General features: G+C 47.8%; 1 protein-coding gene across 4 annotated transcripts in view; it reads right to left on the bottom strand.

Annotated features, from left to right (window-relative positions):
* The window catches only part of ZZEF1 (zinc finger ZZ-type and EF-hand domain containing 1), a 102,177-nt gene that overhangs the window by 77,441 nt on the left and 8,089 nt on the right, over positions 1-16,647 (bottom strand). For all 4 annotated transcript variants that reach the window (XM_078437950.2, XM_078437948.2, XM_078437949.2 and 1 more), the window contains exons 2-6: positions 7,887-8,031; positions 4,381-4,575; positions 2,737-2,908; positions 1,697-1,896; positions 112-322 (exon numbers count right to left, since the gene is read on the bottom strand). In XM_078437950.2, the coding sequence (XP_078294076.2) occupies positions 112-322; positions 1,697-1,896; positions 2,737-2,908; positions 4,381-4,575; positions 7,887-8,031 (923 nt within the window). The remainder of the gene's footprint in view (positions 1-111; positions 323-1,696; positions 1,897-2,736; positions 2,909-4,380; positions 4,576-7,886; positions 8,032-16,647) is intronic.

The following is a 16,647-nucleotide window of genomic DNA, read 5'->3' on the forward strand; positions in this document are numbered from 1 at the left end:
GGCGGAAACGCTGCAGAGTCTCAGTGACTGAGGGCTGCTAAGTGCCATGCTCTGCAGGGGGAGGGGACGACGGGGGCCGCGGAGGGTTGGAAAGCAGAGGGGGTGACTTACTGAGTATTGTGCAGCACTGTCTGGACGAAGGCGGGGTTCGTCTCCATGGACGCCGTCACCAGAGATGTCAGCAGAGACCAGTACCAGATTGCAGAAGCATCTGACACTGAGACCCCAGACTTCTTAACTCTCTGAAAGCCAACAGCCCTCAGACCATGAATTCTAGTGTCACATCCATCGCTAAGACAACGCTTTATGTTAATCTGGACATCTGTCAAGCGCAAACAACAAATTCAGTATTGGATTAAGTTCTTCAGTTCAGCAAATGCTAGGCTCCCAACTAAAAGCAAAATAGCAATTCACATTTTGAAAAGAAAATTCTGAAATAACTCTGATACCAGAAATAATGTGTACAACGCAGCTAGCATATAATAAACTCGTCAAAAAAGCATCAACCAAATTAAGGAGTCATAAGAATAATGCGTAAATTTAAGGGTGGCTTAAAATCTTTCCATTGCAAAGTTTCTTAGAAATTTACGTGTCTTGAAAACTAACACAAAGATCATTTTTTAAATCCTGACTAAATCCATGGTAAGAAAACTTCTACAGCTAGGGTTCTGAAATTTCGATTGAGTTAAAAACAGGAGCTTGCTCACAGCAGTTGTGAGAATTTATTTCTGATAATCAAGTCCAAACAGGGGACGCAGGCATGACTCACTTTTAAGAGGTGTCACAATTTCTTATTTGGGTTGGAGAGGAGGAGGTGAGAAGTTAAAAGGGACACAACTTAGAGAAAAGCCCAGCACAGTGAGACAGGAAGCGTCTACTCCAGGAGCTGAACTACCGCTCTGCCTACGGGCAAGACACAAAGACTCTACCTCCCTAGGCCTCAGTTCCTTTGAGCAAAGTAAGAACACTTCTTTTGGCCCAGGAGAGCATTAGAAGAAATGAGACAAAGCATGAAGCATTCCGGCTCCCTGAATGAAAAAAGCCTGGAAAGAAATCACAGAATTGTGATTATTTCCAAAATGCTAGGTGTGACGCAAGGTTATAATATTATAAAAATGGAAACAACCTAAATGTCCAAGAATAAAGAGCTGGTTAAAACTAAGGCAAATTCTTACAACGCTAAATAAAGGTGTGCAAAAACACATGGTAGGACAACGCGCTAAAGAATTACAAACCAGCGTGGAAAGCGTATCACCATTTTTGTAAATATGCACCCACAACCCTATGTTTTATTTTTAAAAGGTGTGTGTGTGCGCATGTGTACACACGTTTACACACGCACACACACGCGCGCATGCACACACACACAAGAAAAGATCTGGAAGGTTCCACACTAACACATTCACAGTGATTATCCCTGGGTGGTGGGATTTTGAGTAATTTTTGCTTATATTTTGCAGTCTTACAGTAAGGAAACAAGAATATTTCTAATTTAAAAAAGGCTTCTATAACTTTTAAAAACACCAAATAGATGAAATAATGTGACTCTCATGCGCATCACGAGTAGCTAATCAAACCTACAGAGAGAATCTAACGGTTTCTCCACTTTAGAAGTCTTCCCGCTAAAAAATACTCCTTCTTCCCTCCACCCCAAACCCCTTAATTAGAAGGGCAAGGTGCACCCTGGCTGACTCACAGAGCTGGCTGATGTTGGCATTTTCCAGCAGCGTCACGTAGCCGGTGACATTGCTGGGGATGTGCACGTCGCGGACATCCTGGAGCTCGCCGACACTCCTCCCCACGGCCACGGTCACCTGCTGCGGCATGTAGCTCTGGTCTGTGGCAGCCACTGCGATGGACAAGTGTCTAAGCACGACATCTGGCTTCATTTTTAAGCTGGAAAACACGGGAGCAGAAACTGCAAATGTTTACACAGGTCAGAAGCAGCAGCATTCACAAGTCCCATCTCCAAGACCTTGTCTGTGATGTCACCAAAGACTCACTGTCCTAAAAGCAACCAACTTGAAACGCTATTAGTTTCAAAGTCCGTATGACCTCTCATCTCAAAAATTCCTTTCGGGTCAAGATTAATCTTACGTTTCCTCTTAAGCTACTAATACAGGCAGGAAAGTACAATACGAACATCCTAAAAGACATCGCTTTACCTGAGAAACAAATTCTAAACTGCATCCAAAGAACTGAGTATACTCCCTCGGCTGTAAGTTAGACGGCTAAAGGTCACATATACTCCCTATGAGAAAACAAGACGATTATTTCTATTCCACCAACTGGAAGGAGCCCATCCTCTGAAGAGACAGGAGAAGCTTGAGAACTAGAAGCGTCCCAGCTGACAGTCGTCAATTCCACCCCCGGGTTCCTGCTCATCCCATCCCCTCGCTTCCTCAGCGGCAAGATAGGTGCATACGGGTTTATTAAATGCACAGAGAGGATCTTACAATGTAAGATCGCATCTAAGTACTTGCCCCTTGTGATATTAATTTTCCTGAGAAACTAGCGAAAAAGACCTGAAGTCAGGATCACAAGATATTAGTCCAATACTACTTTCTCCCCCAAAATTCCAAGTAAAGGGATTATCCGTGTTTACGGACAGAAGAGCCCGGCGGCATCATCTTACAGGAGCCCCCGTACTTGCTTCTTATGGCATGGAAGGTAATTTTGAGGGCACTGATGAGATGGGCACGCGGGTCGCCCAGCAGCTGGTGTGGCGCCACCCACCGGATCCAGTGTGAGCGGGCACTGCCGTCCGACTGCCAGTATGACGCCGTGTCTCCATTTGTCATCTTGTCGATGTCCGCGGGGTTGGAGGACGTTTCTATGTAAGCGTAGCACTTTGCCACCGACTTGAGTTTATCCATCTCAGGGCTCCTAGTTAGGTCTCCAGGGCTCTCTGCAGGGAAAATCAGATTCCATCACATGCCATCTCTTTCACAAAGGGAAAAAAGGGTCATCTGAAATACCTAACACAAAGACGCTTGGTACCTTGGTCCTCGAAAAATAAGCGTCCCAGAGACGTGAGCAGAACCACGCTGAGGGCGGAAAATGGAACCTTACAGGCTGAACTCACGTCTCCTTAATCGTGTGTGAGATTTTTTAACCCACTCATTTGTAAGCCACTTGTGTTTCTGAGTGAGGCCTGGTCCTCCCCTCAACTATTTTCTGTGGGGCACAATTCTTCTTACCAGTTTGTATGCTATATGACGTGCCCGCACACACGCACATGCACACACACACACGTGCGCACACACACACAGAACAGGTGATGTTTACTGAGTGTTCGCTGTGAGCCACTTTTCTATACATTGTCTATGTTCTAATTCAGTTTAGCAATGAGGAATCTAAGGCTCAGAGAGTTAAGTAACCGCCCAAGGTCAGAGCCAGTAAAAAATTAAGTCTGTCACGACGTGTTACAAAATACATTTTTATTCCCTGAATATCATTCGTCTTTCGACTCTGCTTATATTTTCGGCTGTACAGAACTTTAAATCTGCATAAAGTCTAATTTATTCATCTCTTCTTTTGTAGTTTGAGTTTCACATCTTGCTTAGCAAGGTGTCCCATGTCAAGCGTTTGTACAGAGTAGGACTACTTGCCTCTAGCACTTTACGGTTTCTTTACAGCTGAACCGTTTGATCTACCTGAAATTTGTTTCAGTGAATGGAATGGATGAGAATCTAGTTTTATTTACTTCTCCAAATGGCTGGCCAGTTGCCCTGACCCCACTTGTTGACCGATTCGCCTCTCTACCTTGTACAAAGCAATGCTGACTGTACCTGGTACCATATTCCCACACGTGCTTGGGTCTCCTTCCTGACTCTATCATGTTCCACGGACCTGTCTGTTCACACTGTCAAACTGCCGGTGTCACGGAGGGAGTCCGGGGTGGCCTTCCTCATGTATTCAACGACTACGCACAGAGTATCTACCACGTGGCAGGCACAGTGCCCGGTGTTAAGGATAATGACACAAATGAGGCAGACAAAATGCAAAGAAATAATAATGCTGCAGCTTCAGGTAGTAAGTGCCACTTAGACCATTAAACCGACAAAGGTGACGGTGACTAGAAGGTGGGGAATGGTACGGGTCGGGGGGCGTTAAATTAGATGGGGTAATGAGGAAAGCCTTCCCCGAGGTCACATCTGAACAGAGACATGAATGAGAAGCCAGTTGTGCTCAGAAGGGAGGGAGGGAGGGAGGGAGGGGAGAGACAGAGAAAGCCAGCAGACCACATTCTTATGCCACAGACTGGCTGCCGTTCTAGTTTTCGGAAGAGAAGGCGGGGAGGAGGGTCTGTCACGGCGCATCTGGAAGAAACGACGACAGAACGCGGTCCCACAGCCCCCACCACACACGTGCACGTACCCTTCTCCTTCTGTACCAGCTGGTCCAGGGACTCCTTCAGAACCGAAACCCTCATGGAGCACATGTTATTGCAGTGGTCCAACATGGGGCAGGGGACGGCCATGCCGGAGAGCCGGTTGCGATGCAGGAAACGCAGGATCAGGGACGCGTGAACACCCAGGCCCTCCTTGGACTCTGAAAATATGTCTATAAAACCTAGGCAGACAACAGCCAGTCTGGGTGATTCAGGAATGCGCCACAACAGTGTTCCCACACCCCCGCCGGTGGCCTACCTCGACTGGCTGAGTGAAAAGCAGCCATTATGGGTCTTTACTGATACTCTAAGTTTTGATCATTGAAAAATCTAAGCAACTTTTAAGAAATGAACCGGTGGTAATCTCAACTTAAAAATTAATTTCGTGGGACGCCTGGCCGGCTCAGGTGGTGGAGCACGTGCCTCTTCACCTCGGGATTGTGAGTTCGAGCCCCATGTTGGGTGTAGAGATCACTCAAAAAAAAAAAAAAAAAAAAAAAAAATTCCTTCCGTTTAACAAAATTTTAGAAGACTTTGAATAATGATTATTTGTTTCAATCCAAACTTTAAAAAGGTATAAGCACCGAAACCCTAACCAGAAGTTCTTAAACATGTTGTATATACAGAACATGGGCTCAGGATCAAGTTTATCGTCCCCGTGAGTAAAAGAGTAACTGTTTTTATACGAAACTACAGGACACCATGATGACGACGGTGCAGCCACCACCCTGACCACGATTCCCGGTGGCATCTCACGGCGTGCAGGCTCTCGCCCCCACTCCAGTGCTCTCTCCAGTGCAGCTCCCTGGACTCTGCCCACTCCGTCCGTCCCTCTGGCCTCAAAATCTCCCATTCATGCTGACCCACCCACATTTCCTGAGTGGCTCTCCCAGCCGTCCTCTGTCCGGCATTAAGCCAAGCGATCTTACGAACCCACAAAACACACAACGCCTACCCCTGTTTAACATCCTCCCGTGGCTCCGCATAACCTACAGTGAACACAGGTGCCCATAACCCTGTAATAAGTGGAGACAGGATAAACACGGCACCTCTTCCCAGAGCTCAGATACACTCGTGGGTTTGGGGGAAATTTTTCTTTTTACTTTCCAATGAATCATAACTGGACATGACAAAAAGTACCTATGTTACAAGTGTACTGACTGACGAACTTTCACAAACTGAACACTCCATGTACGCAGCACCGAGCGCAAGTCCCCAAAAGTCTTAGCAGAAATTATTTAAGTGTAAAACAAACAGGTTAGGGGCATCTGGGGGGCTCAGTCGGTTAAGCGCCCGACTTTGGCTCAGGTCATGATCTTACAGTTCACGGGTTCGAGTCCCACGTCAGGTTCTGTGCTGACAGCTCAGAGCCTGGAACCTGCTTCGGATTCTGTGTCTCCCTCGCTCCCTGCCCCTCCCCCGCTCGCACTCTGCCTCTCTCAAAAATAAACAAACATGTAAAAAATTTAAAAAAATAATAAACAAACAGGTTACGTTCAGGAATGAAACTCTGCACTAATTTTTAAGAGAAAACACGAGACTGACGAGAATTTATGTGCTGGAAGCGGCCCATTTTGACGACGCCCTCCACACAAACCCTGGAGACACGGGCTCCATTTCCCAAGACTCACCAGTCCGTGCCACCCCTGCCCTCCTTGTGCAGTGTTTGTTCCCTGGGCAGACTCCACGGCAGCACCACCCTCACGTGAGGACACTGCTGATGCCACACCCACGTGCCCAGCACCCACGTGAAAAGGCAGACAGACTCTGGCAACGGGGACATTCTTCGACACGCGGAAACAGGCAGCGGACGTGGCAAACGCTTAGCGCCGGCACAACGAGACGTGAAAGGGACAAGTTCCAATCTTGGTCAGAAAGAGCGACAAGGAACAAATCCCACAACAGGTGAGTCCAGCTTACCAGGGTTTGTCTTAACACTGTGAGAAAATAGTTTTTGTACACTGGAGGTTGATAGAAAATTTTGAGTAAAAAGTCCTAGTCACCCCCCTGCTACGTAAGCACGTTGGGCTCCGAGCCCCAAGTGTTTCTAATTCTATCTCCCCTCCCCCGGTCTCCCAGAACAACGGTGCACTGAGTATTATTTCAGGTGGGTTCCCTGGTCTTCGCCCCTTCCTCCCCTCCCCAACATCTGCTTGAGGTGTCCACACACAGCTCCCGATGTTACCGGTGCTGGTAACCCACACGTGGTAGCGATACGGAAATGCCGAGATACGACTTAGCGAAACATAATTCAAAGCACACTTTTAACTGCCATGAGAGTAGGAAAAAAGTTAACATGTATGGACTACCTACGACGCTATAAAGATGACATAATTAGGGGCGCATGGGTGGCTCAGTTGGTTAAGTGTCCGACTCTTGATTTCAGCTCAGGTCATGAATTCCGGTTCATGAGACTGAGCCCATGTCGGGCTCTGCACTGACAGCGTGGAGCCTTCTTGGGACTCTCTCTCCCCCTCTCTCTGCCCCTCCCCTGCTCATACTCTCTCACTCTCTCTCTCTCTCTCTCTCTCTCAAAAATAAACATTTTTTAAAATCCAAGATTATACAATTGAAGACAACTTGAGGAAGAACGCAAAGCTGCATTCTTCATCAATATACACACATCGTCCTTTCCCAGCTCAGCACGCCCTCCGCGGTAAGTCAGAGAGGTCAAGGGCAACCCCATTTATATCGGTGCGCCTACCAAGTCTACCTGCCTCCACCGCCGCTCCCGCCAGGCTCTGCGCTACATGTTAGGACTCCGAGAGCACAGAGTAGGAAAAGTTCTGAGACAAGCTGAGGGTACAAGGATGATAAGCAAAGTTTTATTCCTTCGCAACTCAACTGTTTTCTCACTGGAAAAAAAAGAGGGTAACTTAATTTTGATTCTGTCTTCGAAGTCCCTAGAAGAAACCATACAAAAACACAAAGTTTTTTCCGAGGGACAATCTAGAAGAAGTATTGCTTACTTTCATGCTGTTTTTATTACTACTTAAATTTCAGAGTGGTAGGTTTCAAAAACAAACAAACACTGGGCACCTACCATCTACCAAAGATACGTTAAATGTGAGGACACAGCAGAAATAAAAGGTCCCCGCCCTCACGGAGCTCAGAGTATAAGAATACAGACAGACATTTACGGATAAATGAACGATTAATTAATCAATCACAGCGCTGACATGAGGCAAAGACAAAGGCAGGATACCAAGAACACACACCTGGGGCCAGGGACGGCTTCTGGAGAGAGTGAAATAGATACCCACTAAGGAAGGCAGGCTCACGACAAAAGTTCCCAAAAACGGCAGATCTGCTCAAGCATCGCTGTACTGGGGACCCAGAGGGATGACTACGCAGAACACGGACTCCAACCGTGGGCTTAACAGACACGACTGGAAAAGCACGTTTATTCCATGGCACCCTCAGCCTGCCTAATGACAACCCACAGGACAGCAAAAGCACCCTCCGGCCTTCGGCACTCAGATGACAGCCTTACCTGGGACCAGAGAGCAGGCCTGCAGTTGCCTGATGATGTGGCCTAGCTCCCCCTGGAGGTTAGCCCCACTGGAGTTCTTGAGGGCCTCCAGCATGTTCTCGGCATCCACTGTACCATCACCCTCGGCGTCAAACTGGGCAAAGGCCTGCAACACAAGAGATACAATAAAATCACGTCTGTTCCAAATCATGGATACTTTGCCGCTGGTGACACTGTTGTGGTTGCAGGAAGAGTCCACTGACATCACTCAAAGACCACATAAATCCGGGATAGTAAGGCGCCTTGTATAGAAGTATACTACGTGCACACACAAGGTTACCCTCTCATCTTTTTCATGGGATTAACCCCCTTTTCCCAAACAACTGCAGAAAGCAACCTGTGCAACATTTTCCAACTGGTTACAAAGTGCCAAACACAAAGCTAGAATCAGAGCCTCGGCTTAGAGCAACACCTTGGGTTAGCCGGGCTTTTCCTTTCAAACACTCTTTGGACGCAAGACCCAACTTGATTTATCAACTCCACAGCCCTGTTTTCACTAACCTTTAACCGTATCCTCACTTGCTCCCTGCCCTTGTTGGGCCATCTGGGGAACTGGGTACAGCGTGGGATTTGGTCTGAATCCTGCTCTGTCACTAACCAGCTATGTGACTGTCCATACATTCCTTTATCTCCAAAAGCCTTACCTCCTTGATCTGAAAAATGCAGCAAATATTACCAAACTCACAGGCTGCTGTCTGGATTAAGTAACATTTGAACAGAGTCCAACACAGTGAAAGCGTATCAGAGTGCAAAGTGTCTCCTTCTCCTTTCTAACCTGCACTGTCATTCCCTCTGTGTCCCTGACACCATTCCCTCTCACATTCTACAAGACTCCCCTCACCTAGCGACTGTCCCAGCTCCCCAGAACTCAGTCTCTGCCGCATTAGTGGCTTCTCTCTTCCTGACGATACACTCACGCACAGACATCCCTCACCCTGAAATACTTTGAGAGTGTCCCCACCTTCTTTTCCAGGTCATTCTCTCCCTTCCTTCAAACTCCTGCCTTTTCCTTATTTCCCTCCGTCATGAAATGTGGAGACTTCCCACTGAGGTTTCATGACTGATACAAGTACCCACTGCTGTCGCGGACCTCTAAACGATGCAGTGTTTAACAGGAACGTAACAAATCCCAGTGTTCACGTCTAAAACCATGGGCATTCAGTGCAGGACGGGGGACAGTTCAGAGCAAAGTGTGAGAGAAAGCTGCCGCATTCTCTTGGCCTTTCCTCAACCTCGCCAGATTATCCAAAAAGTTAACAGGATCAAAGACTACAGTAATGAAGAAACAATGTTCAAAAGAAGAAAATAACCTTTTTCTTTTCTGATTAGACCCATAGCTTACTACGGAAGCTCCACCCCAAAAGGGAAAGGAATGGAAGGGATGAGAGGAAAGAGACCATGTGATGGACAGAAGACACTGCCTGTGAGGACGGACGCAGGACCATGGTCTTCAGGGTGCAGAACAGGTGCCTGCAACGGGCTGTCACAAGAAGGGTCAGCGAGGATTAAGGTCGTGGGATAAAAGCCAGAGGGAAAAGCTCCTCACGAAGACGGACTCGTCGGTTGCCCGTGGGGTATAAAGACGGCTGAGGGCCTCCGGGAAGGAAGGCCCAGGCCTCAAGGCTTCCGAGCGCACCACAAGCAGCCGTCACGAGCGTTCCGACAAAGGCATTCACCTCCGCCTCCTCCCGAAACCCCACCAAGACAACATTGCACAGGGCTGTTTTCCTAAAGCACAAAGACAGAAGCAAATATCGTGTGATGCAATAGCAACAAAACTGTGGAAGCTGAGAAACAGACAGACGCCCAGCGAACACCACTGTCCGCAAGAAAGAGGCCCCTGAGCCGGAAGCGGGCAAGCGGAGACACAGGCTGCTTCGCGCTGAGGGGCCCAAAGCCTTCGTAGGACCCAGCAGCAGTGGGTGCTGCTGAAGGTGAGGGAAACCAGTGGGAGGTCTGTTTCGGGACGCAGTTAAAGCAGACTGGATAGACGCTGATCTTAAGGAATCCCCGTGGGTTTCTTTTTAAGGGAAAAGCGTGACAGTGAGATTGGGTGTTTTTTTCCAGAGTTCTTACCTTTTAAAGATACATAATGAAAGATTAATCAATGAAATATTTGTGGCGGGAAAGATTTGCTTCAAAATAATTTGGAGGAGAAGCAGGTGGAGTTTAGAGTAAATAAAATTGGCCTTGAGTTGGCAGCTGTTGGAGCTGGCGAACAGGTCTGTGAGAGTTCATTCTATTCTACTCTTACCTCTATTTTCTCAGGTTTAAAGCAAACGAACATACAAACGTAACAGATCTCCAGATCCTCTCCCCAGTCAGAAGCTGGGGTGCGGGGCTGATTTCCTCCAGAGCGTGGCACAGTTTCCGGACTAGGAAATACCAGGCGCGGCTGGAAGGGTCAACACTGTACTGAAAACGGGGCACTAATGCCCAACGGTCAAGGTCTGTAAGACTCACCCCTCCTCTAGGGCTCTCCGAGTGCTGGCAGCCAGTTTCACACTCTCCAGGCAAGACACTGGGGGGCTCTTCTCTGGGGGTGCTGGACAAGCCCCCGAGGACAGACCTGGAGACACTGGCACTGGAGGGCGCCCCCCGCAAGGGCCCAGCACCTTCCAGTGAGGCTCAGCTGTCAGTAAGCCAGACGCGTGGAGCCCCCACCTCTTTAGTACCCTGCTCTTTAACGTGAGTGGGGGCAGCCCAAGACCACTGACGCTTGAGGAACGGCTTAATATGAAACACAGAACAAGCAACTTGGAGAAAAGAAAGGAGAAGGAGACAAGACCGTCAAAAAGGTGATCATCAGTATCTTCAGACAAATATTTTAAAAAAGGTATTTTTAATACCACTTTTACTAAGGTGTAACTCACATACCATCAAATTCACCCTTTTAAAGTGCACAACCTAGTGGGTTCTAGTATATTCAGAACCCACCATAGGTCAGCAGCCACCACTACCTAATAAAAAAGACGCTGTGTCATCATGAGAGAACAGGAGACTACTATTAAAACCAGTCTATTCAGAATGTTTTCATAAGCTCCTGAAAGGTAACATATCACAGCAAAATGAAAATCTTAACAGATTTTGCAAGACAAATCTCAAGAGGCTGGAAGTTCAGTTGACTGAGGTGCCCAGAGAGTACAGCAAAAAGACAGAATGACGGAAACTGGGAAAGAAAAGAGGAAAACAACCAGGAGGCCTGTCCAGGAGCCCACTATCCAAACACTCGGAGTTCCGGAAGAAAGGGGCACAGACAGCACAGGGAGAGAAAGGACAATCGTTACGATTCGAGGGGATTTCCCCAAACTGAAGGATGTGGGTTTTGAAACAGAAGAGGCCGAATACCCTACAGGTGGATAAAGGCACATGGTACTGAGACTTCACGTCGCCGAGCAGAGAAGTTCCTACTTGCAGGGAGGAGACACAGCGTCCATATCAGAGGTCGGGAACCAGAGGCTAATTCCGCAGGTATGCCGGGAGATGGAAGGCGATGGGAGCTGGGCCCTCCACATAAGGTGGGGGGGGGGGGGGGGGGGGGGGGGGGCCCTCTCTAACCCCAAAGTCAGCATGTAGCCAAAATACCACCAACTGTGAAAGAGTGGAAAAAGACATTCTTCCACACACAAGGCTCTCAAAACACACACTAGTTCATGCTCCCTTAGTCAGAAAGCGACCAGAGGGTGTGGTCACCTGAATAAAGACCACACGGAGAAAGAGGAAGAATGGGGTCCAACCGAGAGAGTGGACGAGTCCCTGGGGTGCTGCACGGCACACGTCCAGAATGAGGCAGGTCGGAAAGCTCTGGAGAAGATGAGTCTATGCAACTCCTTCCTGTGTGCTTGAACACACTGAACGTGTTAGAAGACATTCAGGAAACTGGCAGAGAATCTGGAGTTAAATTAATAACAGGGACCAAAAAGCACCAATTCAGTTGTTAACGTGGGAGGAAAGACGTATAAGGAAAAGCAGCAGTGGAATAAACAGCTCAGGGACACACACGATTCATGTCACCTTAGTAACACACACACCGAGAGCAAACTAAACACAGCAGACACACTCTGCCGGGGGACAGGTGTGTGGATGTGGGTGAGGACAGGACGGCGAAGGACAACTAAGGACATGCTCTGTGGGGGGAATAAGATGGCCTAAAAACTGACAACTCATAAAGTAATGTAAACATGACATCTGGTGACTCTCGGGGACCTACCAGCACCAGCTGCAGGGGCCAAGTGACAACTCGGGGACAGTGAGACACTGCGTAGGGGTGCGGACGACCCATGGGCTCTATGCCGCGTGAGTGATGACAAGGAAAATCAAAAATTCTGAGCGTCTGCTTCAGGCACAGGATAGAATGCATCAGTAGTTTTATAGCTTTTTCAGTCATGTCATATTCCTCCTCTGTAAACACCGGATATATCAACCATAAATAAGAGTTCTGGGACAACCGGAAAGGCGTGAATATGGACATCAGATGACACAGACATGAACTGACATGGAAAGGTGAAGGCCACGGACTGAAAAAGTAGGCTACGGAAGAATATCCGAGAGCAGTCTCACGTTAGTTTTAAAAAACCAAATATACACACTTTGCACATTAGTACAAAGCCCCAGACACACAAATATGAAAACACATGTGTGTGTGCAAAATAAGACCTGAAAGCGTAAGTGTTTGCTAATGGCAGTGACGTGACAATCTGCATCGAGGGGGATTTTTAAATATCAGGAAATGAGAACACAAGCCTGATATAAATTCAGAGCCAATGGGCGTGGAGGGAGACAGAACAGAAGCACAGCCTCCGTCTGCCCCAAGACCCCACCATGTGACAACCACAGCGCGCACAGCCCTTCCCCACTTGGCCCCGGCAGGGCACAATAAGGCCTCGAGGTCTGAGGGCATCAGCACAACTGCAGCCCGTCCCACGGGGAAGGACATATGCTTTGGGAAGCTCCGAATGAACATCTGAGCATCCCTAAACTCCAGGCACTTTGCGTAACACCACTTATCCCTCGTAAGGGCGGCAGCAGCACTTAGTTATTAACTGCCCCACTTTGTAGATGCACAGAGAGGTCAGATAACTTGCCTGAGGTCACACAGCTAGTACTGGAATCCGAGACTCCAGACTCGGTTCTTCACGGCTGTGTTCTCCTTCCTTTGCTCAGAGAAGGCCCAGGGCTCTTGCAGTCTGGAAACTGAGGATGTAAAATCTCTTTGAGCTCTTCTCTTTCCCCAACAGCACCTCATGCCCACGTTTACTCAGAATTAGCCTTAAACCTGAGACGCACTTTCTCTAAACCTCAAGATGGCACTCAAGTCCTACATCCACTAAAGCTCTTGGCTTCCTCCTTGTTTCTTGCATCTCCAGTGCTCTCTGCTTCCCAACTCCTGTGCTGATGACAGACAAGAAAAAATCCCATAGAAGTAAGGTTATAAAAACGACGACAGCTTTGTTATTCCTCATAGATTCTGTTGGTCTGTCAATAGTTAATGAATACAACAAGAAGAATTTTGAAACAAACAAAAACATTTTGGGTGAGAGAAAAAATCAGAACAGCATGACTAACAGCTTCACCAAATAAATAAGTCATTTCCTAACACTCGGAAACTGTCCTCAAAGAAACGTACAGGTTTTCTGGCACAAAAAAGACTCTCAGATCAATGGAACAGAATACAGAACCCAGAGATGGACCCACAAACGTATGGTCAACTAATCTTTGACAAAGCAGGAAAGAATATCCAATGGAATAAAGACAGTCTCTTTCTTCAGCAAGTGGTGCTGGGAAAACTGGACAGCGACACGCAGAAGAATGAACCTGGACCACTTTCTTACACCAGACACAAAAATAAACTCAAAATGGATAAAAGACCTCAATGTAAGACAGGAAGCCATCAAAATCCTCAAGGAGAAAGCGGGCAAAAACCTCTCTGATCTTGGCCATAGCAACTTTTTACTCAACACGTCTCAAGAGGCAAGGGAAACAAAAGCAAAAATTAACTATTGGGATCTCATCAAAACAAAAAGCCTCCACACAGCGAAGGAAACAATCAGCAAAACTAAAAGGCAACCGATGGAATGGGAGAAGATATTTGTAAACGACATATCAGATAAAGGGTTAGTATCCAAAATCTATAAAGATCTTATCAAACTCAACACCCAAAAAACAAATAATCCAGTGAAGAAATGGGCAAAAGACATGAATAGACACTTCTCCAAAGAAGACATCCAGATGCCCAACCGACACAGGAAAAAATATTCAACATCACTCATCATCAGGGAAATACAAATCAAACAACAATGAGAAACCACCTTACACCTGTCAGAATGGCTGACATTAACAACTCAGGCAACAACAGATGTTGGCGAGGATGCGGAGAAAGAGGATCTCTTTTGCATTGTTGGTGGGAACGCAAACTGGCGCAGCCACTCTGGAAAACAGTATGGAGGTTCCTCAGAAAATTAAAAATGGAACTACCCTACGACCCAGCAAGTGCACTACTAGGTATTTACCCAAGGGATACAGGTGTGCTGTTTCGAAGGGACACATGCACCCCCATGTTTATAGCAGCACTATCGACAACAGCCAAAGTATGGAAAGAGCCCAAATGTCCATCGACGGATGAACGGACAAAGAAAATGTGGTATATAGATACAATGGAGTATTACTCGGCAATCGAAAAGAATGAAATCTTGCCATTGGCAACTACGTGGATGGAACTGGAGGGTATTATGCCAAGTGAGATTAGTCAGAGAAAGACAAAAATCATATGACTTCAGTCATGAAGACTTTAAGAGACAAAACAGATGAACAGAAGGGAAGGGAAACAAAAATAATATCAAAACAAGGAGGAGGACAAAACACAAAGGACTCTTAAATATGGAGAAGAAACAGAGGGTTACTGGAGGGGTGGTGGGAGGGGGGGATGGGCTCAACGGGAAAGGGACATTAAGGAATCTGCTTCTGAAATCACTGTTGCACTATATGCTAACTAATCTGGATGTAAATTAAAAAATAACAATAATTAACTAATTAATCAAATTCAATTTAAAAAAAGACCGAAGGTGAGGGAATCACATTAAAAAAAAGAAGAAGAAACGTACAGGTTTTCAAACCGAACAGTAACGCCTCGTCTGTCTCACAGGACTTCGCGGAATCTGGTTTGCTCATGCGCTTGCTCAACACTCTCCGATAAGCAGCCACTACACACGACAACTTGCGCTCGTCTCTGCACATGTGAAGACAGACAGGGCACAGTCCTTGCCCTCTAAAACCCTCACAGCCTTAGAGCAGACTGTAAACCAACGGCAGCAATGTGGTGTGTGATCACCGTAACAACGAAATTACAGCACGAACAGCTGCGTACCTAACAGTTACCGAGCATTTACTAAGCACCAGGCGGAGCTCTAAGGCCCTAACGTGCGTCGACTCGCATTTTCCACAACAGCCCCAAACGTAGGTACTACCCTCTCGCTAGGGAGCAACAGAGAGGTTACGTATTTCGTTCAAGTCCACATGATGAGGAGCAGTAAATCCGCTGCTTGGATTTGAATCCCATTAAGATTTGGGACCCCACACTAGGAACGGCTGTGCCGTGAGCTGACAGACACCCTGAGACCAGAAGCACCAGAGCGGGCGGGACGTTCGGGGAAAACGGCCCCGAGGAGACGACCCTTGCACTAGGCCTTAACGAATACCTAGGAATCTGTAAGCGTGTGACGACGGGGCAGCCACGCTAGGTAGAGGGGACGGAGTGTGAGCACAGGCAGAGTGCAGGGAAGACCGAGAGGACTACAACGTGCTTGGTGTGGCTGCGACCGAGGCGGGCAGAGGAAGAGCGGGACGGAGGTCAGGAGAGAGAGAGCCGGGCCCATTAGGCCGAAGAGCTCAACCTCACGGTAAGGGGACCACGAGGCCGCGGAGAATCTCGAGGGTGGAGGGAGCGAGTCATTGCAGATCTCTGTCAGCGCTCCAACTGGAACGGACTGACCAATCTCTTAAAAGATGTGCCTCTGTACAGCTGGAGCCCCTTCTCCGGTGTCTCTGGGACACACACTGGTGACGGGAAACTCCTGTCTTCTGGCCGGTTCTGACAGCAACAACTCTCTTCTCCACAGAACGAAAGGGAACGCGCCTCCTTCACGTCACCACCTGTGGGCGTGCGGAACGTACCCGAGCCCTGTGCCCGCAGACGGCCACGGACCACTGAAAACAGTGATCGTCTGGCACCGAGTCTCCCTCAACCAGTTCTCTATCTCGTACGGCTTTAGTCTCATTGCCACGCTGCCTGTCCCCGGGGGACCCTCCAGTTTAACATAACCTCAGAGCGGAGCTTCTAAAGCCTCACTGGCTGAGCCGCTGGATGAAGCACGTTTCACGTCACGACCCCGTGTCCACAATGTTGACACGAGAGTGTCATGAAATGATGTGATACTTTCTCCGATCAGATACAAGGTGCTCTGATCTTTCCTACTCCATTCTGATCTGTTTAACGTTTAATATGCAAATTAACACTCCCTAAACACTCACTAAATTTCCAGCGGTTTGAAACTCTACGCCCTGGAACGTGGGGCCCAAAAGCCAAGTGGACACAGTAGGTCTGGCCCTAACTGTGCAAAGGGGATGAGTCCACTTTGATCTAAAAACAGAGCAGTGCCCCCTATTTCCATGGGGCCGACACCCATCTCCAGGCGGTCAGGGACGCGGCCCGCAGTCTCCTCGTCCT

This window comes from Panthera onca, chromosome E1 (genome assembly GCF_046562875.1).
Source record: "Panthera onca isolate mPanOnc1 chromosome E1, mPanOnc1 haplotype 2, whole genome shotgun sequence".
Classification (NCBI taxonomy): domain Eukaryota; kingdom Metazoa; phylum Chordata; class Mammalia; order Carnivora; family Felidae; genus Panthera; species Panthera onca.